The sequence below is a fragment of the Tauraco erythrolophus genome, chromosome 2 (assembly GCF_009769465.1).
Source record: "Tauraco erythrolophus isolate bTauEry1 chromosome 2, bTauEry1.pri, whole genome shotgun sequence".
Classification (NCBI taxonomy): domain Eukaryota; kingdom Metazoa; phylum Chordata; class Aves; order Musophagiformes; family Musophagidae; genus Tauraco; species Tauraco erythrolophus.
Window position 1 is genome coordinate 42,805,671 of NC_141466.1, and position 26,555 is coordinate 42,832,225.

Below are 26,555 nucleotides of genomic sequence, written 5' to 3' on the forward strand. Positions count from 1 at the left end.
GATTCCAGCTAAATCAGTCTTTCCGAGTTTGGGTGCAGTATTTTTAGGTAGCATTTGAGTGAGTCTACACTGCAGCACTCCATCAATGTGTAAACAGTACAAATGATGAACTTAGCTTTGAAAGAGCAAATGAAAACATTATTTTCTCCCATTTATTTGTTTGCTTTTGTAGTGAGAAAGCTGTAATTTAAAAAGAATTAATTTATGGCCTGTCTGATTGTGTAGCAGACATACGAAATTTAAATATCATTAGGTTAGAATTTGCCCAGTTGAACTGATAAATACAGTAATTTACAGACAGTTAGGTGCTTGCTGATGTCTTTCAGATGCTGATCACTGTGAAACATATCCCCAGTGCCATATCTACACAAGCACTTCCTGCCATCCTCCCACTGCTGCCTATTCACCTGGACTTCAGCTTTGGTAGGCTCATTTCAGCAGTAAGTAAAGATTTGGCATTGTTGGCAAATTTACAGCTAACTGGTGCCTGAATTACAGTGACTCTGTGCTGTCGTCTAAAGCAAACTGGTAGAAAGTATGTAGTCACGTCTCAGACCATCTAGAATTTTGCAGCTGTCGAGATTGTCTACTCCCAATACATTTAACAACTAAAAACTATTAAACTTTTAGAAAACAGGCTCGTTTGTTGTGTTCTCATTGAACCTCATGGTTGTGGATTTGTCAGTGCTGTAACCATTTGAACTTGATCTACGTCTTTCCTTGGCAGGGATCTAAAATCCGTTCCTTGTCTGTATCTGGTTTATCATCTGCACTATCTGAACCCCTAGTGATTGTTTCTACAGAGCATTATATGCCTCAGAGCCCACATGTTCAGTAATCTGCCTGGCTTCCAAATAACATTATTTAATAGCACTGATGAAAACCAGGGATATTCCACAGAATAATGGCTACAGTGTTTAAATTCGTCATAGTAGTCAAGGAGGAAGTACATTCATATACAAAACATGCAGAGAAATAAAAAGCTACACAGCTTAAAAAAAAAAAAGGATATGTTTTATTACCAGCATGAAATCTCAGTAGTATTGTCTTTTCTGAACTAATTATTAGTTTTCAATGGTTTTAAACTCCTCTGCTGCATTCAGGGAGCATTATATTTATTTCTAAAACATTGTAATAAAGATGTGAAAGGATCTCTGCTTCTGTTTTTTCCTTTTCCTGCCTACCCCATCACCTTCCCTTGACTATTTAACAGTACAGCACCTCCTTATCCATTAGGAAAATACATATTAAATGAATAGACAAAACTCCAGTTCAACCTCATCTCTGGAAGTAATGAAATCCATTAACTGCCTGCTCCAGTGTGGGCTCCTCTCTCCATGGATCCACAGGTCCTGCTAGGAACCTGCTCCAGCATGGGCTTCCCATAAGGTCGCAGCTTCCTTTGGGCATCCACCTGCTCCGGTGTGGGTTCCTCCATGGGCTGCAGGTGGATATCTGCTCCACCGTTAACCTCCATGGGCTGCAGAGAGGGACGGTCTTCACCATCGGCTGCAGGGCAATCATAGAATCATAGAATCATAGAATGGTTAGGGTTGGAAGGGACCTTAAAGATCACCTAGTTCCAACCCCCCTGCCATGGGCAGGGAAACCCTCTACTACACCAGGTTGCCCAAAGCCTTGTCCAACCTGGCCTTGAACACTGCCAGGGATGGGGCATCCACAACTTCTCTGGGCAACCTGTTCCACTGCCTCACCACTCTCAGAGTGAAAATTTTCTTTCTTATATCTAACCTAAATCTCCCCTCTTTCAGTTTAAATCCATTGCCCCTTGTCCCATCTCTGCTCCATTGCACCTTCTCCTTCTTCATTGACCTTGGTGTCTGCAGAGATGTTTCTCTCACATAGTTCAACTCTCTCTGGCTGCAGTTTTCTCTTGTGCAGTAATTTTTTCCCCTTCTTAAATCCGTTATCCCAGAGGTGCTACTACCGTCACTGATGGGCTTGGCGTTGGCTGGAAGTGAGTCCGTGTTGGAGCTGGCTGGTATTGGCTCTGTTGGACATAGGGGAAGCTTTTAGCAGTGTCTCGCAGAAGCCAACCCTGTAGACCCCCCGCTACCAAAACCTTGCCATGCAAACCCAATGCAAATAGGAGTGAAGTTCATACTTCCGAGGGAAAAACAGTTGAATTCTTGTGTCAAAACATAAGAGCAACTTTGTCAGATCAGGACAAACATCTGCCTGGCTCACTGATCTGTCTCTGGCAATGGCTACTAGTAGGTACTTTGGGAAACAAAATAAAACAAGGCAAGCATAGAACGATTTTTCCCATGCTTATACCGTTCTAACTTTCAGCAATCTGAGACTCAAGGGCTTTCAGAACAAAAGTCTTCCATGAATTCTTCCATTAATTTTATCTAATTGCTTTTTGAGCCCATTTATAGTTTTGGCATCCACAACATCCTATGTCAATAAATGCTACAATTTGATTATGTGTCGCATGAAAAATACTTCCTTTTATTTGTTCTAAACCAGTTGCCTGGTAATTTCATTTTGTTCCACCTTGTCTTTGTGTTATGGGAAACAATGAATTGTCATTCCCTATTCACCCTCTCTATGCCTTTCACAGTTTCTACATACTTCTCTCCAATTTCCTTATATTTACTTATTTTCCATACTGAAGAGTCTTAGTATATGTGATCTCTCCCTATGTGGAAACGTTCCCAATCCCTGACTACCCTTATTTTCCCATTTTACTGTGTTCCTTTGGGGTAGAATAAGAGTGCCTTATTTACATTTGATTCTTTACTTTTTTCATAACAGTTCTTGCAATTCTATTTTCTGTTTTGATCATTTCTGAAAACTGAAAAGATGTTTTCAGAAAACGTTCCATAAGATCTACTTCCAGGATCACCTTCCTCATGGTCATTTGAACTCTAGTATTATGTTTGTCGAATCATTATGATTTGTTTCCCTTCACGATGCTAAGTATGAATTTGCATTCATGAAGGATAAATTTTATTTGCCACTCTATCATGCAGATATTTTGTATCATAAGACCGTTCTGCAACTTTTCCTTGTCAGTTCCAGTGCTGACTCTTGTAATTAATTTTGTACCATTTTTTGCCTCACTATTTACCTCTTAACTAAATAATTTAGGAGAATGTTTAATATCCTATGTCTGAAAGCAGATACCTGAGGGACTCTGCAGTGAAAGTTCCTTCCTTGTGAAAAATCTTCCATTTATTCCTAATCTTTATTGATTGTTCTTTTACCAGTTACCAATCTATGAGTGCACTTTCCTTCTTCCTCGCTTGACATTGAGCTTTTTTAAAAGAACCTTCGTCAAAGAATCTCTTAAAAAGCTTCTTGAAAATCTAAATTCATTGAGGTATTTCAATACTAATTCCTTAAGGTAATTATTGCTCATGATAATAGGATAGAAATTATTTATAGTTCTCGATCAGAGGTTAGGATTCAGCCTTGCTTATGCTGCCAAAAAGTACCAGACCTGACACCTGTCAGTGTCTAATCTATCATGATGAAAAGCTCAGGGAAGCTGTTTTTTGAGTGTCTCCAGGCAATGTTTTCTGTTGATCACCTTTCTGAGCTTCCAGTGGAGGACAGTGGATTAAACAACACTCCAAACTCTATGTTAGTGATCAACAAGGGAAGATGAAATCTGGAAATTACATTTTTTAAAATCAAGATTCAGGCAGCTAGTGTCTAGAGACAGACCGTGACTGCCAATTTAGAGGACTTGGATACCACTATAACCAGAGATAAAAGTCAGTATGCATTTCACTACAAATCTTCACTAATATGTCTTGATTGTGAAGACAGGAGTAGTTTCCTAAGATTGAATAGCTTTATGGAAAGGTACCTTATAAAAGGATCCAGCAAACTGATAGGAAACTAGGCAGGAATGAGATTTTGATGAATCTTTTCCCATTCTCTTGGACACTAAAACTACATTTCTAGATTTCATAGTCTTGGCTCCACAAGGTATTGTGTTTCCCCAATAGAGATGTTTTTTCTCCTGCAGTCCTCTTTTGCCCTCTTTTTTGCTCCTTAACCTTATAGGTTAGACATACTAGTGTACATTGATAACAATGATCCATTTGGGATGGCGTGATAACAGAGAAGCAGAGATGTCACTAAATGTAAATGTATATAGTCTTAGCTGCAGGAAATAAGAAACAAGTGTATTTCAGCTTCAGTGTGTGAAACTTGACAAGTCAAGGAATACCTAAATTTAAGCAAAGAGGCAGATGCAATCTTGCCAAACCTTTTAGTATTTTTCTTTGAAATTTTACTGGCTAATAGCCATTTTTAATTGGAAATAAGACAAAATTTAATCTCTGAGCAATAGACAAAGTTTACCATGACCCGTCTTTAGAGTTATTGTGGAGACTGATTTTTTTTTTGTCTTGGAAAAGATGTCAGAACTTTGTGCATGATGTCTGACAAATATCAGCTGGTTATGAGTAAAAATTTTTATGCTTGGGTGAAAAATACCAAACTCAGTGACAGTTTAGATGGAGAATGGGAATTGGAGAGTGCTGCATAAGAGATGACATCTTAGAAGAACAAAAAACTTTTAAGTATCTGTACCTGACATGTTCTTAAAGCTGTAGTCTGCTAAAATATACATTACAAAAAAAAAAGGTTTCAAGAGGCTGAAATTCGATTTGATTTATAGAAGAAAATATATCTGAATAGAAATATGTGATAAAGCTGCACTGCTTCTTAATCTACTATCCAACATAAAAGAAACATAAACAAGTCTAAATGTTTATTCTTCATTAACTCTATTGAACCTCTGGAGCCTCATTATTGTTGTGTTTTGCCTCTTGGACTTCAGTTGTGCACCAAAACTTGGACATATTTGTTATACACATATGCCTCAAAGTCTTGTTATGCAAGATAGAAATTAATTACAGGAATAGAGCAGAATTGTTGACTTCTAGTCAACACTGAATTTTGAGATTAGAATAATAAAATGAAAATTCATGAGACACATTCATTTGCTTTTTTCACAGATAAGGACTTGCTGACAGAGTAGCATCCTTGTTGAATAAGCTCCCTGACAAATATAGTCTGTTTCTGTTACCAGATTAATCCTAATTTATCCAAACATATTTAATGTTCAGATATTTCACAAATAATGGCAACAAATAATTCATAAGCTAAAGTGCTTTTTTTTTGGTGCTACATCCAGTATTTTTCTAGTCACTGTGTCTGGCAGACAGAAAATTATCATTTGGATTTCCAAGTTTGCAATTCAACCAGTATTTAGGACAACTCCTTATTCTGCCCGTTCCTTATCCCTGAACAGTCCTGGCCAATATGCACAGAATCTTCTTTTTCATAATAGTATAGATGACAATATGTAGAGGTTACAGTTTGTTTCACCTGCCTAGTTGGAAGACAGACTTACGGAGAGTGTAGTGAAAGGGGAAGACTAAATTTTGTGCTTTGAGTAAAACTTTAATTGAATCTGAATTCACACTAAAATTTATTAAACTTTCAGAATTCATAGCCTTTTGATTTATGAATCTGTAGTTCTTTGCATATGTGTGAACAGCAATACAGACTCATGAAAAACTAAAAAATCCATGTTATTAAACACTGCGTGTACATATGGCTCTTCCTGAAATAAGAGTAAAGAAAGAAGAGGGAAAAAAAAGGAAGAGAATAAAGAAACATTAGGAAAAAACACAGTTTGCTGAAGGTTTTGTGGCATCTCAGACATGGATTCCTGAGCTTGCGTGTAAAATCCCACATTTAGAAGCAATTATTGTATCTTGCAGCCACCCCTTGTATTATTATTTGCATGAGGGTTATAAAGAAGGGTTATTTCTTTGTGAAAATCTAGACCAAGATATAATAGCTCGGTTTCATTTCTTGACTATCAGTGTGGTTTCTGAAAAGATGAGGTGATATAAAACAACTCAACCATTTTATGCTCTTCCCTTGAGACAATCCATGTTCATTTAAGTAAGGCTTAAATCCCCAGCCATACACCATGGACTCTGTTTGCCTCTGATTTAGCACAGGCTGCCAGGCTGCCTTGCACAATCTTTGGAGAGGCAGAAAATAGATATGTATACTGCATTCAGAAGCAAAACAGAAAAAAAATAAAGCTTGATTTGTACCAGTGAACAATTTTGGAGACCTGTAAGTATTCACATATATTTTTCCCTCAGAAAAGCATACAGAATTCCCAAAGTTTATCCAGAGGAATATTTTCTAACCCAATTACATGCCCGAGCAGCTCAGTAGTTCACTGTCTGCAGTAATGTGAATCTATAACTGAGTAACTTTTGCCCTTGTTCTGGTTACTGGTATTCTTAGAGGATACAAGCTGACTTTAGGGATTCCTAGTTTCCTTAATGCCATCTGACATCCATGATTGTGCTGATCTGGACTCTAGAGCTGATCCTTAGACCTGCTTATATTTATTTGTGGGACTGATGTCCAGTCCTGAGATTCAAACTATACTTGATTCTTCTCCTGCCAAAAGTAACTATAATAGAGCCTAAGATATGAAAGGTCCAAAAGACTTACTTTTGACTGGTATTTTCCTCCTGCTATAAGGAGCAGGGCAGTAAGCTCCCTGCCTTTCAGTCAGGTACAGCTGCTACAAATAGATCAGACCCACTTAGCATGTGGAAGATATATGAGAATAAGGCAAACATGTACAGGAGCACAAGACCATGAAGTGAGTAAGGGTCTCAACAATTACTTTATTTCAGATTTCAGGGCATTTATTATTATTAATATTATCTTATAATTTGTTATAGGGTTGATAATGTTTAATCTATATCTTAAAGATATGCAAATCCCAGAAAAAGGTGATTCTGCTGCAGCCTGCTTTCAGCCAAATATAGACAGTGGTATGGGTAACAAATCATTCTGCTCATGCCGCTTGTGGAAATAAAGCATTTGGAGAAGGAAAGCAGACCATTTCACTGGGCCAAGAAGACAGAGCACAAGAGATATCTAGGCCCTGAAGAGCAGTAATTAGGGCATGTAATGGGAGGACAGTGACCTGGGTTTTGAAATGTTTCTGTGATGAATGTTGATATTAGAGCATCATAAGTAAAATATGTAAAACACCTCTGGCTAAGGATCAGTGCTTAAAGCTCTGTTTACGTTCTCGCTCAAACCAAAAGGTCGGTTTTGCCGACTTTGTCATGTCCCTTCTTGTGTTTATGCTGTGTGGCTAAATGACTTTTATATTCTTCTGTATGCAATGATAGTTCCAGCAAAAAGAATGGCAAGTACTGTTTTCATAGAATCATAGAATCGTTTAGGTTGGAAAAGATCTTTAAGATCATGAAGTCCAACCATTAACCTAACACTACCAAGTCCACCATTAAACCACGTCCCTAAGTGCCACAGCTACATGTCTTTTATGTATCTCCAGGGATGGTGACTGAACCACTTCCCTGGAGAGCCTGTTCCAGTGCTTGACAACCCTTTTAGTGAAGAAATTTTCCTAACATTGAATCCAAACCTCCCCTGGTGCAACTTGACGCCGTTTTCTCTCATCCTATCACTTGATACTTGGGAGAAGAGACAGACACCCACCTCACTACAACCTCCTTTGAAGTAGTTGTAGAGAGCGATAAGGTCACTACCCCGAGCCTCCTTTTCTCCAAACTAAACAACATCAGTTCCCTCAGCTGCTCCTCATAAGACTTGTGCTCCAGACCCTTCACCAGCTTCATTGCCCTTCTTTGGACATGATCCAGCTTCTCAATGTCTTTCTTGCAGTGATGCGCCCAAAACTGAACACAGGATTCGAGGTGCGGCCCCACCAGTGCCGAGCACAGGGGGACGATTGCTTCCCTAGTCCCGCTGGCCATGCCGTTTCTGATACAAGCCAGGATACCATGAGCCTTCTTGGCCACCTGGACACACTGCTGGCTCATATTCAGCTGGCTGTTGACCAACACCCCCAGCTCCTTTTCTGCTGGGCAACTCTCCAACCACTCTTCCCCAAGCCTGTAGCATTGCATGGGGTTGTTGTGACCCAAGTTCAGGACCCGGCACTTTGCCTTGTTGAACCTCATACATTTGACCTTGGCTCATTGATCCAGCCTGTCCAGATCCCTCTGTAGAGCCTTCCTACCCTCAAGCAGATTAACGCTTCTGCCCAACTTGATGTGGTCTGCAAACTTACTGAGTGTGCACTCGATTGCCTCACCCAGATCAGTGATAAAAATATTAACAGAACTAGCCCCAACGCTGAGCCCTGGGGAACACTGCTTGTGACTGATTAGTCCAGTTAGTCCCTTGATTAGTCCAGTTAGTCCCTTGTCTGATGCTTAAGGTACAATTTAAAATTATGTGGCTTTAAATTTCCTCAAGCAGCAAGAGTGCTGAGTTTACGCATCCACCTTGTTAAAGGAGATGTGACAATAAACTAGTGTTCATGCATAAAATTTAAAGGGCAGGTCTGTGTCCTCAGCCTTCATTTGTGTTTTAAATATAGTCCTCACTGCTGAATTGTTCAAAATGTGGCTTTAAAAACAAACCCTCCACAGATAAGTCTGAGTTTTCGGTCACTGGGGATCGGTGAACTTAACTGCAGGTTTAGAAAAGGAACCGAATCTCCAAAAGAGACTAGCCTCCTTTTTCTTCCTTTCGGCTGACTCTAAAAAACTTCCTTTTAATGTGTACATTGTGTGTGTGTGATTCCATTATCTATATTCCTACCTTTTTCTATAGACTATTTAAAAAATCAGAGTATCTAACAGAAGGTTATGTGATGACTTGATACTTCAGGTAGTTATGGTAGTGTTTATTTTATTAAATAATTTCTGTATATGTTAAAGCTTTGTGACTAATATATGTTTCATGCCCAAAATTCACAGATCTGTAAAATTTAAGAGAGAGTATCTCAGAGATATCTGTGTTCCCAACTTGCCTCAGAAGAGCAGAATATCTGCTGTACATCTCACATTCCTTGGCTACTTCTCTTCAGAAATAGCAGATCTGTATAAATTTTTCATTATTACAAGACACTGCCTTAGTCAGTAACCAGAGGGGACATTGGGTAATGCTAGGTCAGATCCTAAGGCAATTAAGAAAAACATTTTTGTTTTAAATTCAATGCCAGAAATTCTTATTACCAGAAAATGTTTGATGGCAAAGAAATAAAACAATAATTATGTGGGTTGAATTTTACACTGAGCTGAAACTGTACTCCAGAAATATTACTGGAGATAAACAGCCAAAGGGGATTTCTGATAATGAGGTGTGATTTCCAACTGAAGAATTAAGCCTAATGTTGCAGATGCATTTTGCTGCCTTTTGTTAACACACAGTCTAACTTCCTTTGTCTTTCATTTTCCATTTTTTTTTCTACTACTTATGTTTCTTGCAGTGCCTTAAGCTAAGCTTACTGTGGGAAGAAACTAACTTCTGCTGGGATAGAAATTGCCTTTCTATTTTATACTTGTACAGCATCTGCAATATAAAGCTTAACTGAAACACCTATAAGGGATAAATAATAATAGTTTAATACATGACAAGATAAGAAATGATGTGCCATGTTGGAATGTATCTAGTCTTAAGACATATAGTAGTCTTTTAGGAAGTTTTCAAGACAGATAAAAGAAATGTAACATCAGATAAAACTATCTATTATCAGACTGCTACAAAATGTATTTGGTACCACTGATACTGGTATAATCCTTGGACTGAATGTTGTTTTTTTTTTTTCTTGTAAGAAAGCTGCAATAAAGAAGGAATTGTAATATGCATTACAGCTGCTTCATGGCGAGACGTGTCAGGACCCTGAGAACACCAAATGGCCTTAATGTCCTTGACCAGCCCAACCTGGGACCTCCACCCCCTGCCCTGGGGTTCTCTATCCTTCATTTCTGTCCTGAAGTGTGAGCTGTGCTGTAGGTGTCTGGTCTTCTGGATGGACCTCAGACCTGTATTGTAGGTGCCTGGTTTTCTGGATGGACCTCTCAGATATATCTCTGAGCCTGTCTCCAGCCCTGTCTTTTTTGTACCTGACTTTTGTACCTGACATGTGGTCCTACTTGCCTTAATAAAACAAGAAAGAAATCTTTAGAAAGCTTACAGCAAAGAGAGATGATTGTTTAGCAAAAGAAGATTTTCTTTGCTGACCTCAGAAAGGTACTCAAAACACATTCCAATACAAATCTTTTGCCTGCAGAAAACTCAGACTCTTTGGATGAGAAACATGAATTAAATAAAAGGCATCAATCAGGCTGTGGGCAAAAATCCCTTCTGAATCTACTTGTCTCAGCTGAAGCCATTAATGGCCCCAAATGTACCACCTAGTTGTTTATGACTTGGCTGCCAAAAGGCTTGTGCATTTGTTTTCTAATCTACTTTCAGGCAAGGTTGACAAGATAGTCCGTGGTGATACAAGACTGTGTACCAGCCCTGACGCCTTTGACTGAAGTAAACTGGGGATTGCTCACAGGATTCCTCCCACAGCAGGGTTGTGGGGTCAGCAACCTCCAACAGACAGACAGGAACAACCAACCTGGGTCTGCCAACGTTTTCAACCACCTAAACAAAAGTTCCCTGTTGCCTAATTTGTTAGCTTTGTAATGCTACCTTTTAGATTTTGTGTACCTTGTGATGTGAGTTACATTATGTTTGTTTCAGATGTGGTGTAAATATAGCAGAAAACAAATGTACTTGATGATGGGCATTAGTAGATTAGGTGATGATGAGTAATCTGTGCTTTCAGATTCTCACCGAGAACAGCTCGGAAACACGGTTTAACAGATGTGTCAAGCAGAAAATAAGCTATATCACAGTGGAATATTAAACAATAATTATCTTGCAATTCAATTAAAATAAATTTCAACTGCCAATTGCTCCTGCTCCAGATTTCTCAATATCATCTCTAAGGTGAAATCTGTGAGCCTGTCTTCTAAATTAAGATGGCTAGATTGAGAGAACTGGCATTTTTTTTACTTGCTTTTTCCTTATGTGTATCTGAATATTTGATATGTATAAATGCACATCAGATACACACTTTTATATACAAAAGTGGACTATTTCTTTTTCTCTGTTATGTGCTACTCATATTTATAAAGAGTAAAAGAAAGATATAAATTCTTCCATAAATTTCACAGAAATACCAATGAAAATTTCACCTGATTTATCATTTCTTAAAAATTCTTCCTTCAGTTAAGCTGCGTAAATATTTTGTGTTCACAGAAGATATCATACAACGATTTAGTGTACGATCCTACAGATGTCAAAGATGGCATGTGCTGCCAAAGTACATAGTATTTGTGATGATGCAGTTGTATTATTTTTAGTGACTTCAGAATCTTAGAATCATAGAATGGTTAGGGTTGGAAAGGACATCAAAGATCATCTAGTTCCAACCCCCCAGCCATGGGCAGGCACACCCTCCACTACACCAGATTGCTCAAAGCCGCATCCAACCTGGCCTTGAACACTTCCAGGCATGGGGCATCCGCAACTCCTCTTGGCAACCTGCTCCAGTGCCTCACCACCCTCAGGGTGAAGAATTTCTTCCTTATATCTAATTGAAATCTACCCTCTTTCAATTTAAAGCCATTGCCTCTTGTCTTATCACTATATATGCTTGTAAAAAGTCCGTTTCCAGCTTTCCTGTAGGCCCCCTTTAAGTACTGGAAGGCTGCTATAAGATCACCCTGGAGCCTTCTCTTCTCTGGGCTGAACAGCCCCAACTCTCTCAGCCTTGCTTCATAGGAGAGGTGCTCCAGCCCTCGAAGCTGCAGAAGAATTACACAGAGAAAAATAATTTCAGAAAGTTAGCTAAATGCGGTGAATTAGCAAAAGTATCAAGCTTAAGGTTCTATCTTTGACTCAGTTATTCGTTTTGTTTGGCATTTCACATAGAAAGGAAAGATCACATCAGAGTTAAGTAAGTTAGATGGCATTCTTACAAGATGCCGTACACATTACTGCCAAGGTCAGAAACCTACATGAATTAAGACCCAAGAAACAAGCTAAAAAACAATGTTGAATGAGCCTAACAAAGCAGACAAATTTTTTTTAAGTCTTTTTTTCCTGTAGTCTAATTGAGGATTGATTTGTGTTATAGAATATTTTCCAATGGACAGAAAAAAACACTCTATTGATTTGTTACCACATCTTACTGTTTCTAAATGTCTTAGATGGGTGGTTGTTACCTTGCTGCTTTAGCTGGTCTGTCATTGAGGGGCCAATCTCTGGCAATTTTCCGTTGTGTTATGTGAGCCAGAGTTGCTTTTGACCTCTGAAGAAAAGGTAGAGGTTTCAAAAGATTTAGAACTTTCCTTGTCTCAGAGTCTGGGGAGCACCTGGCTGCTGGATAACCTGCAGTGTGGATGAAGCTGGACCACTGTGCAGAAAAGACTGCAAAAAATTAATGAAGCCAGGAAAAGGAAAAACTCATGAGGAATGGGGAAATGTCTATTTCCAGTACTGTTTGTACTTTTTATCTTATGTCTCTTCAATGGGTATTGCACAGTCAGAGCTCAGATAAGGAACCAGAATGAGAAATACCATCTCAAAAAGGCTCTAGACATATGTGCCTTCTTGTTTGTCCTCTCAGGCTAGTGCATACCGTGAACAAATGCTAGAAACACTAGTGCACCAAATGCAAGCAAACTGGGTTCACACAAGGGCCTAAGGGTCTCGTTCCAGCCCAGCAGCTGTAACAGTGGTTGCAGGTGAGGGAATCTCAGCAGCATGAAACGTTGCTTCTGGTCCAGGCACATTCAGCCCCAAAATCCAGACTCTAGGTAGGTGGGATCAATTTTGGCCACTGTGGCTCTACTCCACTTGAATTTCTCCACAAACTGTCGTATTTCACAAACTACGTGTAATAGTGTTGGACTTCATTGAAGCCCATGGGAAAATGTTGTGAAAACAGATGTTAAAAATGCAGTTTATTACAGATATGGGCCTATTAAATTGAAAGACATTAAGTGGTGAAATAAATTATTAAGAAAACAGAAAATAACAGACAATTGCAGAAATTGCAGTTTCGGGGAGAAATCTATTTTCTGCTCAGCCACAAGCTCAGTGATGATGAGATATGACCACTTTCATGCAGTTTGAAATATAAAAGCACTCATACTAGATCACACTGTATGTGCTGTATGCTCTAACATTCTATTCAAAAGAAATATTGCAATGTTGTAAAAGAACCACATGCACAAACTTTTCTCTTCTGGGAAAGTTTAACACCCCTTTGTATAAAGAACTGATTTTATCACCTCAGAAAATTATTCTAAAGCTAGTCACAGTTGTTAGGATTTTGCAAAAATACTGATGTTCTGTTTGTCCTCATTAGCAAGCTAAGAGACGCTCCTCCTTAGCATTCAGAACCACCTCCAACACTTCAGTGAATAGCTTAATAATGAAGAGAAAATGGCAGAGAGCAGCTTTCCATCCTTTAAGAGATTGTTTAGATATGAAGAGATTAAGAGTAGTCACTGGGGGATCTGAACCAAGAATATATCTTCAAAAACTTCTGAGGTGATGATGGCACAAAGAAGTCAAAGCTAGATTTAAACAAACATTTTGTAGAGTCCTATAGACAGCTCTAGGTCCTAAAATTCAAGAACCCTCACATTTCAAATCCAAATCTGAATCTTTTGCAGTGCAGATCCAGGCTAATGTAGCAACCCTCAGTTTAATGCAGTCAAACCAATCTTGGAATTTATACTGAAATTTTTTTGGGGGTGTTTTCCTTTTTTTTTTTTCAGACAGAAATGATGTTTATATAATTGTATGTGCTGAGGTTACTCTGCATATACGGTGATTTTCTGAATCCTCCCTAATAACTTGGAAGTTCAGTCTGATTTCTGTCACATTTGGCAAAATAGTAGAGATCTCAAAAATAATTAAGCTCCGAGTTTTATGCAAATAAATGAACAATTAGAGGAGGGGAAGTCTGTTAATTAAAGCCTGCAGTAGAAATTTATTAGAATGTGCATGAAAAAGAAGCCTGGAGCTTGAAATGAAAAACTTCATTCGGACAGCTCAGTTTGTGAAAAGCTGTGCTTCAAGTGCTCACATCTGGCCAAAGTCAATGAAGTACAAGGCACAAATTTAAAGGAAACCAAGCTTTATTAGCTTCAATGTTCAGGGACAGATTTGTTTCACTTAGTAAATAATTCATTTCTTTAGTTTTTGCAGTCTGTTGTGCTTCTGCTTCTGGCTAGATTTGGGAGCAGAAACACAGTAACACTGTGAGAAAGGCCAAGGCATTGCTGAGCCAGTCTAAAGCAGAAAGTCTGGGCAGTCATGTGAAAATAAATTTGTTATGAGATTTCCGGCCCAACTTCTAGATCAAGTATGCTTTGATAGTAGGCATCCATTATAGTGCATCTTGTTCCAGTCTTTCTTTGGGTTGTTTCTAGGTGTCTGTCACCTTAGTATAAGATATATTATTTCTAATTATCTAGTCTAAGACTTTTCTCTTTCCTTGATACATCATGTACAAAGAAACCCCTCATTGCTAGGGTTTAAACTGCTTTGTGCCTTCTTCACATCTCTGATTGAGAAAAAGCTTTTTCCTGAATACCGTATCAGAATATCTGCTAACTGTGCATCCATGTGTGAGTGTCTGCAGGGAAACTGTACAGATGATCATATATACTTAGGCCTCCCTGCCCATGGCAGGGAGGTTGGGACTAGATGATCTTTAAGGTCCCTTCCAACCCACACCATTCTATGATCCTATTCTATGATTCATGAAGCAAAATCTGTGAAATTATGGAGCTCTTTCCAAATGCTTCTGTCCAAGGAAGCCAACACCACTGAGCCCCAACCACAAGACTGATAGAAGTGCAGTTTGTGACTGTGTCAGTATTGCAAATGTATGACTGAGTCAGACAAATTTTTTTCTTTTTTCTCCTCTGTTTTTCTGCAATACACAGTAAATCAAATTTAATATTTCTAGCATGCAAATGGTAGCCTCAGTAGCTACTGTTTAGGCTTAAGAGAATTTGCAGTGGGATTTCCTAAAAGGCTTCATAGAAAAAAAAGGCTCATTGTTTGAAGCCCAATTCATCTTTTGGTTAAGACTGATCAAAATAGTTTATACAGATTTTCATAAGCTTTTTGCTCACACTGTGTATTATTTGGCTTAGTGATCACAGCTGAAAAGCATGATTTTAATAAAGAAGTTGAATAAGTAGATTAAAGTAAGTTGCAGGGGTTGCCTCATTCCAATGGTAAACAAAGTAAACTAGTTCAGTCAAGGCAAGGTGGGTTATATATAGCATGTGTATTATCATTACTTCATTTGCTTATTGCTTTACATTCATATTTAAAGTAGCTAGCATATCACAGATGATAAGAAAGATTACTTTGTAATTACCAGGTGAGCTCCTTGATACGTTTTTGCAATTTCTTCTGATGAAGTAAGGAGAGCTGTTGCTGTAAATTCTAATTCTAATTAGCATCCCTCAAACACCTAGGAATCAATAATTTGTTTACGAGCCCCTATAAGGAATGACTGAGCTAATCACTTTGAGTATCCTCCTTGTGCAAGGACAAATCCATGCTCCTGTGAACGCCTATGCTAACTATGAACTGATTTTATTGACCAAACAATTTAGCATTAGGTGAAAGAATCGGTGGGAAAGAGACTGGTAATACTAGTATCTCAGGTGATGTGTGCAATGAGACACATAAGTTCAAGGTTGAAGAGGTTCCCAGGCTCGGAATTGGGAGGGAAGTTTGCTCAAGGATGTAGTGGCCATGAACTGCTGAGGATTTTGAAGGTTTTCTGGCTTTGTTAAAATCATGTGGGTGTACTCCACACAATCACATTTCTGCAAGTACTGGAGGGAAGGTGCTGGTGACCCTAACTGCTCTTTGTCCCTACTGCTGTGGCTTGATTCAAGCCTCTGGGATGCTGCGCTCTCTGAGCTGCCTTTGCTTCTTGGAAATCTCCAGCACATATAAGATGACAAGTGTGAGAATATTAGTGTGGGCACATGATTACTGGCAAATTTAATATTAATCAAAAAACAATCAACTGTACCAACTGAACACCAGTGCCATCTTTCTGGGGAAGGAACAGTCAATCTCATGGGGCAATTTATAGGTAAAGGAATTCTACTGCTTTTCCTGTAGCATTTACAGCTTCTCCAGGGTATTTCCCTAATGAAGAGTTTAAAAACATTTAACTCTTGGCCAAAGGTCTGATTGTGTCGCTAATGCTGCAGCCCCAAATGTTTGAAAGTGAGTGTCCTAGAGCTCTCCAAGTCGGAGGTGGAGCAAAGAGGTCCCAGGAAAGTAAAATCTATTTAATTGCATCTCGTCATTACGACAATATTTATGCAGAGACAGTGTTGTATTGTGACACATTCGTTTTTGTTTGTTTTTTTTTTTAAGTGTTTTTCAAGATGAATGACTAATCTCGGAAATCCGCAGGTCGCTTGGGATGCAGGTAACCACGGTTACTTTTGTTGCCTAGCAACACCTGCCTTGCGCAGCTGAGCATGCTCCTGCTCATGCCACTTCTACTCATGCCGCTTCTGCGCAGCACAGCTCCATACAGCTGCCACCCCAGACCAGCTCCCTTGACATAGGACAAGTTGGTTTGGGTTTATCCTGCAGCCAAGAAGATCAGAAATGGAGTTAGTGTGTTTATCTGAAAAAAAGAAAGAGGAAGGAGGCCAAACTCAGGTCTCTCTTATAGCAACGTAAACCCAGTTGTGGCTTAATGCAGGATCTGACTCAGTGTGTTGATGTAAATCCTCAGTTGTGCTGTAAGACACAAGTTTGCACAGAAGTTCATTTGGGGCAGAATTTAAGGGTATTGATTAATTTCTCAGTCCAGATATAGAACAAGTACTAACAAACTAGGGTCTGACTCCTTTACTGGGTGACGTGCAGCATTACTTCGTTTAGAAACAGGTATTGCTCATTTACGTAATTTCAGAAATAGAAAATGCATTTATTTTATAAATAAGATTTTAAAATACACTTATAAAAAGGTAACAAGTGAGATTCTCCCAATCATGTCAATTTAATCTGAGTTAATTGCAAATTAAAACAATTTTTACTGGACTTGGTTATGAAAGGTTTCTGAAATGCTGCTGTTCTATGCATGCCATGACTCACCAGCATCCAGTCTTGGTATGTAGAGGTCTGCGGTTGATGTCACAGCCTTGGGCTCTACGTTTCAGAGCGTTTTCTCAGAACAATGACTTGCAACCACTTTTCACCTGAGCACTCCGGATGGTATTTGTGGTCTAGCTGGAGTGCTTACACAAACAGGAGGACAAATTGCTTACGTAAGTCAGGCACTTTTGGTGAAATCTTGTCTGTAAATAGGAATGTCCTTGTCTTCATTCTCAGCCTTCCCCTCTGCAGCACTTAGCAAACCCATTGTCTAGCAGTAGGAACAGACAAAAGAAAATAGTTTCTATGCTTATAGTCCTGAGCTTGCCCTTCCAAGCAGTGTGTTCTGCTGAGCAAGAGCTCCTTTAGGAGCTTTCTTTCTGGAGTATCAATCTGTTTTCTGCCTCTGGTACACACAGACATGCAGTCCAGTTAATGTGCTTTTGCGGAAAGTTCTTGAAAGCACCATTGTTCTCCTTCGGTTAATTCTTGCTCGTGACTTCCTTGAGGTTAGTGCCGTAGGTGGTGTCTCTTACGTTAAATCTTCTGGAGTAATAAACTCAGTCATCTGCAGTGCCAGATCATTAACCTGGTCCCTGGTTTGGGCTGGATCCACTCAGACTTCTCCCAGCAGTTCTTGAGCGCTATTTGGGACTTCGTACAGAATAGAGGTTATTCCCTCTAGGCAGTTTGGAAGCAGCTACTGTGCTTTGGAGAGAAAGAGTGGTCAGTAGGGCAGACATTGAACATTCTGGTCTAGCTGGTTTCAGTACCAGACAGAAGTTCTGGACATGTTTAATGTTCTGTAAAGTAGTGTAATGCTTTAACTGGTTTATTCCAGCAAGTTACTTTCCACCTCTTGAGCAGTTTCAGCCTGATCACTTTTTGCAGAGATAGAGACAAGGATGGGACTCTCATTCTGCTACATTTCCTGATATTCATTCAGAAAATCAGAAACCTGCAAAAACTGCTGGTAGTTAAGGTGCAGATGTTGGTGGTTAGGGTACAGATGTTCTTTGACCAATGTCTATCATGGTGAAAAATTATATTTCAGGGTGCTTTCCTATTTCTGTGTGGGTGGTAGACTAGAAAGGACCACCTACATCCACAGAGTGATGTTCATCTGTGTTCAGCTGTTAATTCTTGTGTTGTAATTTGATTATTAGCAGTAGGGAGTTTGCAAAGCACATAGCAAATAGGGTTATGATTCAAGACTGCAAATAAGCTCTACAGTTCAGTAAGTAAGGAAATAGCAACAGCCTTAGCCAAGCAAGGGGCTCGTGTTGCCCAGCATGGTGCTGGTGTCCTTGTACACTGAGAAAAGAAGGGACTTCTTGCTCACTTGAACTGTTGTCCAGAATCTTCGTAAGAAGTGCATTTCTCCTTTATTTCTGTGACTTTTCCGGAGTCTTTTGAAATATTCATTGTTTTTCTTCTCTTTATTTACCATTGTAACTGCATGTCAGGACTACTCTCAAATTACACCCTTCCTCTCTTTCTGTCTGTATATCCTATATCCTGTGCTTAGTATTAGAGTTGTATTTTTTTTCTTTCTACATGTTGTTGCTTATAAAAGCCTTCCTGGTTGAATATCATTTGTTTTTCTGTGTTAATTTAGGGTAATAGTTCCCCTTGCCCCATTTGCAGCCCACATACTGATGCAACTTCCCCTTGTTTTGTTCCCAGATCGGTATTGCCACAGTACTTTAATAAAATGATGTAGGACTCTGTTTACAAAAGAGTGCCTCTGTGGTATCTTACTGCTTTCACAGGAAGCTTAACAGCTTGCAGAACAGTAAGTGGCAAATGTTTAGTGCAACATTATGCCAACTTGAGGACAAACTGTTCCTCTCAGGAATGTTTTCAGGCTTAAAGGAGAGGAAAATCCCCCTTGCAGAATGTGAATTCTTGGAGGGGGTGGGGAGTGACTGCCACTTCTTGGCCTTGGCAGCAGCTCTAGTTCTCAAGCACCTTCCAAGGCTTTTTTAGATCAGCTGTAACATACGCTCAGCAGCAAGGAGTGCCTGGCTTTTCCAGAGGAACGAGGATTCCTCTTTTGTGTATGAGGCAGTAAATCTTCCAGCCTACCTCAGACTGCAAACATTGGCTTGTGCCCACAGAAGCTGGGAGGGTACTGGGGTGGGAGACATGAGGCCATGGCAAAGCTATTAATGTGAGTAAGCAGAGACTAGCAGTGTAGCTGAAAACAAGGTGAGACAGAGCAGTTCAGAACTTAGCAGTGAAGAGTCAGACTGAAACGTGTGGCGTTTCAGCCACGGATGCGAGTCGCCCATCAAGAAGATAAGTGGATATTAATGAACCAACAATTAGTTTAACTAAACAGTGAAAGGAGTTGAACTTAATACCATACTCTCTGCTAATCCTCCTAAGAGGTAAAACATCATTGGAAAGTGGTCTCTGCCCATCAGCAGTATTCTTCATCTCAGGACCTCAGCCTCACGTTAAAATATTCTACCGGCTTTCTGTGGCTGTCGCGTCCTGGATTCATTAAAGTGGCACTGCGCGGACATTGCCTGTGAGTGGATCCAGGACTTCCAGACAGGTGGCTGAGCTATACAGTGTGCTGGAGCCTGAAAGTACAAGAAAATACATTGTGTGCTTTTTATTTTAAATCCAGTCTTTGGGGGCAAGGCAGCCCGCGGGTGCTCGAAAGCTGACAGGGTGCTCAGCTGGTACTGTGAATTTACCATAGGGAAAGTACAGAGAGCTGCAACTCATGGCTCTCAAAGTCCCAACAGTGCCTGAAGGCTTCGTAAAGTCTGAATGAATTTCAGCCCTGGATGCCCCAGTCCACCACCTCAGAAATATGGTCTAATAAGAAGGGAAAAGAGGACTAGAATGAAAAACTCATCAGATGAAACCTGTGATCTGATAAAGAAATGCCATTCTTCTCTCTAGCAAGGGATGTCTCCAGTAAATCATGGGAAATACAGTCTGGCTAGGAAGCTTCAAAGGAGACAAATGAGGGTAACAGCTTTTAGATCACAAGGCTCCTGAAGCCATAGTTGGAGTATGTGGCAAAGAACACTTTTATGTTCATGATAAAGTAAATTATCTTGTTTCAACGTTTTTCATTCACAAATAATTTTTATATGGAATATCCAGATTTTGCAGAAACTGCCATGAAAAGCTGTTTTAACAAAATTCCTCCTTCATAAGTATGCACAGACTTCAGCTGTGTCTGATCAAGGAGACAGGAGTGTTCCCTGAGAGGACCAGGTTGGGGTGCTGCTGGTGTGCAGAGGGACCATGTTCTGGCCCAGGTGCCCAGGTTGCCTTCAGGCAGAGGCTGGGGGGAGCTGAGGCATTCCCAGGTTTCAACTGGGTGAGGATTTAGATAGGGTCAGTGTGTACTTTCAAATCTGCTCTCTGGGAAGTGTCCTGCAGCTTAAACAGCCAGAGAACACCACTTGGTGACTTGGCCACAAATTTCAAGCTTGGCAGGCAAATTACCTTTGCAAACCAACACCAGCAGAAGACTTTCTAGGGAAGTATGCTGGCCAGAGATAGGCTGAAAAGATTTACATGACAATAAAAAAGTTTAGAGACAGATATTTCAGTGCTCCAAAATGTTTACCTTCAGGTAGAACTAAATATGTATATTTATTTTCCATGAAAAAGAACAATTTTTCTGTAGAACACATTAGTCATTTTACCTTCTATACTTCAAAACCGACAGGGAAACTTGTTAGGCAGATGAATTGCAGAAGGCCAGTACATGAGGAAGTAGTAGGTTTATACAGAAACTATTTTACATTTTAAAGCACGTAGAAGTGTTTTGGGGAAGGGAGAACTAACTAGAAGATCCTCCTTGTCACCTCTGGAACTAGACTGTGACATGCAGTTTGGCAAGCTTTTGAGGGATTATTTGAAAAGTCCAAAAGATTCTTTAAATCATGGGGAAATTCTTCTTCAAATGGAAATCCTGCCTTAGTAACGAAAAAGGAAAGAGCATGGATGGTGAAATATTTGCTTTGTATGTAAGAGGATGTACTGAGAAATTAAAAGGGAACATTACATTATGACGTATGATCTATTTTTCCTGTGGATTTCCAGCACCAGTAACTTTACAGTTGTGTTTTTGTGTTTTTTTTTCTTTCTTTTTTTTTTTTTTTTAAGGTGATTAAACTATGCCTGTGTTGAGTGATAGGAAACATCAAAATGAGGACGCATGATATGGCCTGTACTTCCCCTTACATACTTGGCAGCAATTAGTCTGTATTGATAAAAAGAAAAGACTAGACTTGAAAATTAAAAAGTGGGTTCAAGACCTTCATTATGAGAAAGTGAAGATTAAAAAGACAGTAGCTTTGATTACAGTATCATGCTTCTGTAAGTTAATGTTAAGTGTCTGAAGCTTCATTAGGCATAAAAATGTGAAAGAGCCATTTTCATAATGTTATTTTGCTGCCTAAAAACTAACAATATTCTAATAGAAAATCTATTTCTAATAATACTTCTTTCTTTGTGACAGTTTTTCAATGGCTGCACCAACTCATGCAACAAAATGAGAATAAGTATGCTAGTAAAAGAAATTATATTGGCATGTTTCTTTAGTGCCTTCTACAAGCAGTATCCATATTCCTGTGTCCTAGATTCACTTACACATGACATTAAGACTCCAAAGCAGGACTGCAGGAAGCAACAGTAGTCTGAAAGCAGCAAAGGTCAGTAAATTTTTGTGCTGTGCTGTGCTGTGGTGTTTTTTCCTCGTATTTATTAGAAACAGTTGTGTGAAAGTTCTACTCCTGTCATTCATTTATCTCCCATGTAAAATTATCATAAACATGTGTGTGAAAATAGTAATTTTCATGGCAGTCTACTGCAATGTCAAATGTACCTTTATGGGGTTCATGGAAAAAAAATTCATTTATGCTGTAGCATTATGGTAGACAGTAACTAGTTAGCAGTAACTAACAGATGTTTTATTTCTCTTCAAAGATGAAAATCATTAAATGAATGCAAAAAAGTGGTGGCGTTATGAATTCTCAAAGAATAAAACCCGTGTTTTCATGCAAACATTTGTTTTCATGCTAATAAAAATGAGAACCATAACAAAAAAAAAATTGTAACTGCAACATAAAAAGAGAATACTTTTCCGAAAAAATGTTTCCACAAAGCAACATAGGTTCTCTGAAAGAGCCATATTCAGTGCACAGTAGTGGCTTTGATTCAGATAAGCAAAACCAATTACAAATTGTTGTTTCTTGTGTGACTGTCATGTGCAGTGGGTTCCCTGTCCCAAAAACTAGTACAGCAATGAGATAGTACAGGCAATCTGCATCAAGCCACTTCTGATAAAACTCCTGATTTTAGTTGGCTAAAAGCATTTCAGCAGCTTCAACGGCTTTTGGAAAGGAGGACTCCCATAGGAATCTGCAGTATTGCCTTTTAAATTTTGATATTGTAGCTATTCACTAGCTTCAGGCACAGGATGTCTGGTGCAAGCCATAACAAAGTTTCAGAGCTGTACAGTGAAAAATCTGTTTTCCTAAATATTCAGAAAAGAATTTAATACAAAAGCCCATCAGCCAAAAGTTTGTATCATAATAAAACTTCGTAAGTCTCAAGTATTTCCCATGTTTCATGGTAGCATCGAATCTCCTTGACTGATTAAATAGGTTAACGTCCTCTAAGAAAGCTTTGTTTTTCGTAATGTTCCTGGAGTATTTGGTTTCTTTTTTGTTCTCACTTTAGTCTTAGCTATGAGGCTGAAAAGAGGGACCGAAATGCAGAACATCTGCCTGAAGGCAGCCAAGTACAAACTGCAGGCAAACCAAGAAAAACAGGCTGGAGATACAGACAGACTGGAATAGAAGTGGCCATGACAGATGAGTCACCTAGTTCAATAAAGAGAAAACCTGAGATCAAGACCGTATTAGCTATCCAGAGAGTAAACCAGACCAAATAAACCCTTTCAGAACAAGGCAAAAAGCTTGCAGGTCTGGTCGGTGGTGTGTTGGAAAAGATACTTTTACACAGGTATTAAACAGCAAATATGAAAGCTTCTTAAATTGCTAAAAAGAAAACATAAGGTGTTTTCAGTCCTTGGAGCAATTGACTGGCAGAGACAGAAACACAGTGTTCTTCGAGGGGGTTCATCCTGCCCCTAGAACTTCATTATAACTATAAACAAAAGAGCTGAAACAGGCCAAGTAAATAAAACTAGAAATAGTTTCTTCTCTTAAAATCCAAATGCAACTTAAAGTACATTGAGGAAAGAATTTTGTTTCATTTGTTCTCTGCTGTCCTACCATTGCCTGGTAACATTTTCAAACAGTGCTAGCTATGACTTGGAATCAGAATTAGTAGGAAGATTGACTTTCTTCCCTTAAAGAAAATATTGGCTTTTTGGTGAAAAATTGGATGCTGAAGGTCTGAGTCTGACCTCATCAATTTTCAACCTCAAACTTTTCTGTTTAAAACTATGGTTGTTCTTTGTTTGTTTGTTTCTTTGGTTTTTTGTTTGGTTGTTTGTTTTTTATGCAGAATACTATTTTCATGCCTTGTGGGAACTGCAGCTCAATTGTTTGCATCTCATTTTCTTTCATGGTTTTCGATGAAAATGCAGCATCTCACATGAAAAATGATCACATTTTGTGTTTAGCAGGAACAATTTTCTTTGGGAAACAAACCAAACAAACACTGAAACTTTTCACAAGGCAATGCATGTCAGAATTCAAGCTTGTGATGCATGAAAAGCAAAGACTGCCTCTGCTAGCCTCTTGAAAAGCTGCAGTAAAGGACACTCAAAATTCACCTGACCTTGCCAAAAATATAGTTTAGGATGAAGGGTCAAACTGCACAGAAACTAGGGATCACTACACTTACAGTTGCCTCCAAAACCTTAATGTATCCACCATGGGAATCCATTTTCTGCATTAAATATAAGAGGCAAAAAAGGGGAAGAATAGGATGTGATTACGTAACTAAAGACTGCATTGAAATGTAATTGCATGAGGGAACAGAATCTTTAGATTGCCAGGAAATCATTTATCTGATGTTTCCTAACTTGCAGTGTCAGACTTCAGTTCCTCAGCCTGCATTCCCTGCCGGATGGTCACGTACCAGCTGTGGTCCCATGGTTGTATGGTGCTGTTAAGGTAGCGTGGTGCCAAGCTAGCGTGTTCAAGCACTCGTCTGTGCTTTTTAAGTCAAGCAGACTACAGTGACTAAAGCGACCGCTAGAGCGGCTGCTAAAGCGACTCTCCAGCATCTGGACTGAAGCTGGCCAAGATCTATATTGCTAACAGCACAAGCAGAGCTTACTTTGGAACAGCAGCACCTAAAAAAAGTAAATGACAGCAAAAGATCTTGCAACCTAAGTAATACTCTTTTTGCATATTAGCTTCGAAGTTAGTTCCTCAGCTGTTTGAAAAGATGACTGAAACAACTTCTGTTACGTGACAGTGTAAGAATCTCCATCATCGGATTTGAATCTTCAGTTTTTCACATCACTGATGTCAAAACTTGACAGATCTGACTTTTGGACAATAGGAGTCTGTTATTCTTTGTGGGAATGTAAGTCCATGTGTTAGTGCTTAGATGCCCTCCTGAAGGAGAAAAAGAAACAGTGATTCTTCTGTGGAGTGAATTTGTGCTCTATGTGGGACTTCTTGATTGAGGATGAGTAGCTGTGGCCTCCTTTCAAAGAATGGGTGAAGGGACCTTGCTCGTTTTAGAATACGTTTTCCATTCCTACTCCTCACTTAGAGCTGGAGGTCCTCAAGCTCGCTGTATGGTTGCGCTAGGAAGCGTGAGGTTGGTCAGGTGCAGAAGGCAGGCTGTTTCCTGGGTGAAGTGTGTTCTGCTTCTTATTCTTAGGCACAAAAAATGCCCAAGCCTGTAAGATGTGGCTCAGTTCCTTTTCACCAGAATTCAGTGATGGCTCCTACATTACAATATTTGTGTGTTCAGCTATTCTAGTATTGCCAAATATTAAAGAGTTGGTGGAAAAGATGATATGATCAGAACTTCTCAGAGAAGGAGATGCAATACTGTTTTGTGAGAGTTGTGGAGCCACAACCAGCCCCGTGGAGCAGTATCTCATTGTTGAAACAATCACAGGAAGGTTACTGCAATAACTAAAAAAGTTATATAAAAAAGGTGAGCTTGAAAACTACCATTATTTCTCCTAAATTCTTTTAAAGATGCTCTGGTGAAACTGTGCAAAGGACTCCTCGACTCTCTGTATGGATGCTGAGTCATTCTGATGTCAAGTGGCCGAAGGCTGCAGGAAATTGCAGGTTTGTTGTTGCTGAGTCATAGGGGCATGTACATCTTGTTAACTTCAGCTGGCATACAGGAAGGACTGATACGCACTTCTCACATCTCTCCTTGTCTCTTATGGGCTTGGAGGACTGCAGTCTGCTTTGGAGATGTCCTAGAGAATAATGCTAGGAATACTCTCAGATGATGTTTATTTCCTGGTTGCTTCTTGAGCTCTTAATTAAAATGGAATAAATGAGTATTATATAGAATGGGTCATTAATAACCTTTTAAACTATTTTGGTATTTTTATTAAAAGATCCTTTTTCTTGCTGCAATAATGGAAAGAGAAGAAGTAGGGTCAGAACTCTATGTCTGTTACACGTGGTGCTAGCAGCACCACTTATTATGCACCACTGAAGGCACCAGTGAAGACAGCCTCCATTCCCATTATACAATACTGGGTTTAGTTGTTTATACCTTTTTGAAGCACTGAACTTAAGCCAAAACTTTTCATACCCTGCCTGTGCCCCTGGCTGAATTCCGTAATATTTCAGCCAAATAATTCAGCTCCCTCAGTGAATGAGCCTAGGAACAAAGTGCCACTTTGCTCATGTTAATACTTTGAGGTCTTTTCTGTAAAATTCTCCAGCACCACTCTGCTTTGAAGAAGGGATTTTAAGCTTGGCAGGGGGATAGCTCTCATGTCAAAAACAAGCCTTCCATCACGCCTGTGAAAATCCTCCCAAATTTTTTTGAAGTCTTAATAATTATGTCAATTGCAATTCATACAGGTTCAGGAAAGTTGTGAGAAAGCTGTTGCTTTAGGCTTTTTAGGTATCTCCTACAGAAACTAAGGATCATTGCAAACTTCATTGTTACTTTAAACTCTTACTTTACACTTAGCTGACCAGATGTGTTGTGTGTACTTTCCCCACAGAGTAAATAGGCTTCAAGTGATGACCTTGGGGGAACTCAGAAAAACTTTTCATGTTCTGGTCACTTCTAAACCTATACTGGCTTTCTGTACATAGAAACGGAAGCAATGTAGAATAGTGCTCAGCTAGGAAAAGAGAGTTGCAGAAAAAGAGACTGGTGATGGGGTCTGTGAGCAAGAAGGAGAAGAATAGGCACAGTTGCATAGTTGAGTGTAAAGATTTCCTGGAGACTGACTGTGGAAAAGGTAAGACACTATATTTTAGGGTCAGAAATGGGAGAAGAGAACACAGACGTCTGAGTAA

General features: G+C 39.4%; 1 protein-coding gene across 1 annotated transcript in view; it reads left to right on the forward strand.

Moving 5' to 3' along the window:
- Window positions 1-326: 326 nt before the first annotated feature.
- The window catches only part of LGSN (lengsin, lens protein with glutamine synthetase domain), a 65,850-nt gene continuing 39,621 nt past the window's right edge, over window positions 327-26,555 (forward strand). Inside the window, exon 1 of the mRNA XM_086608306.1 lies at window positions 327-440. Coding sequence (XP_086464432.1) covers window positions 327-440 — 114 coding nt within the window. The remainder of the gene's footprint in view (window positions 441-26,555) is intronic.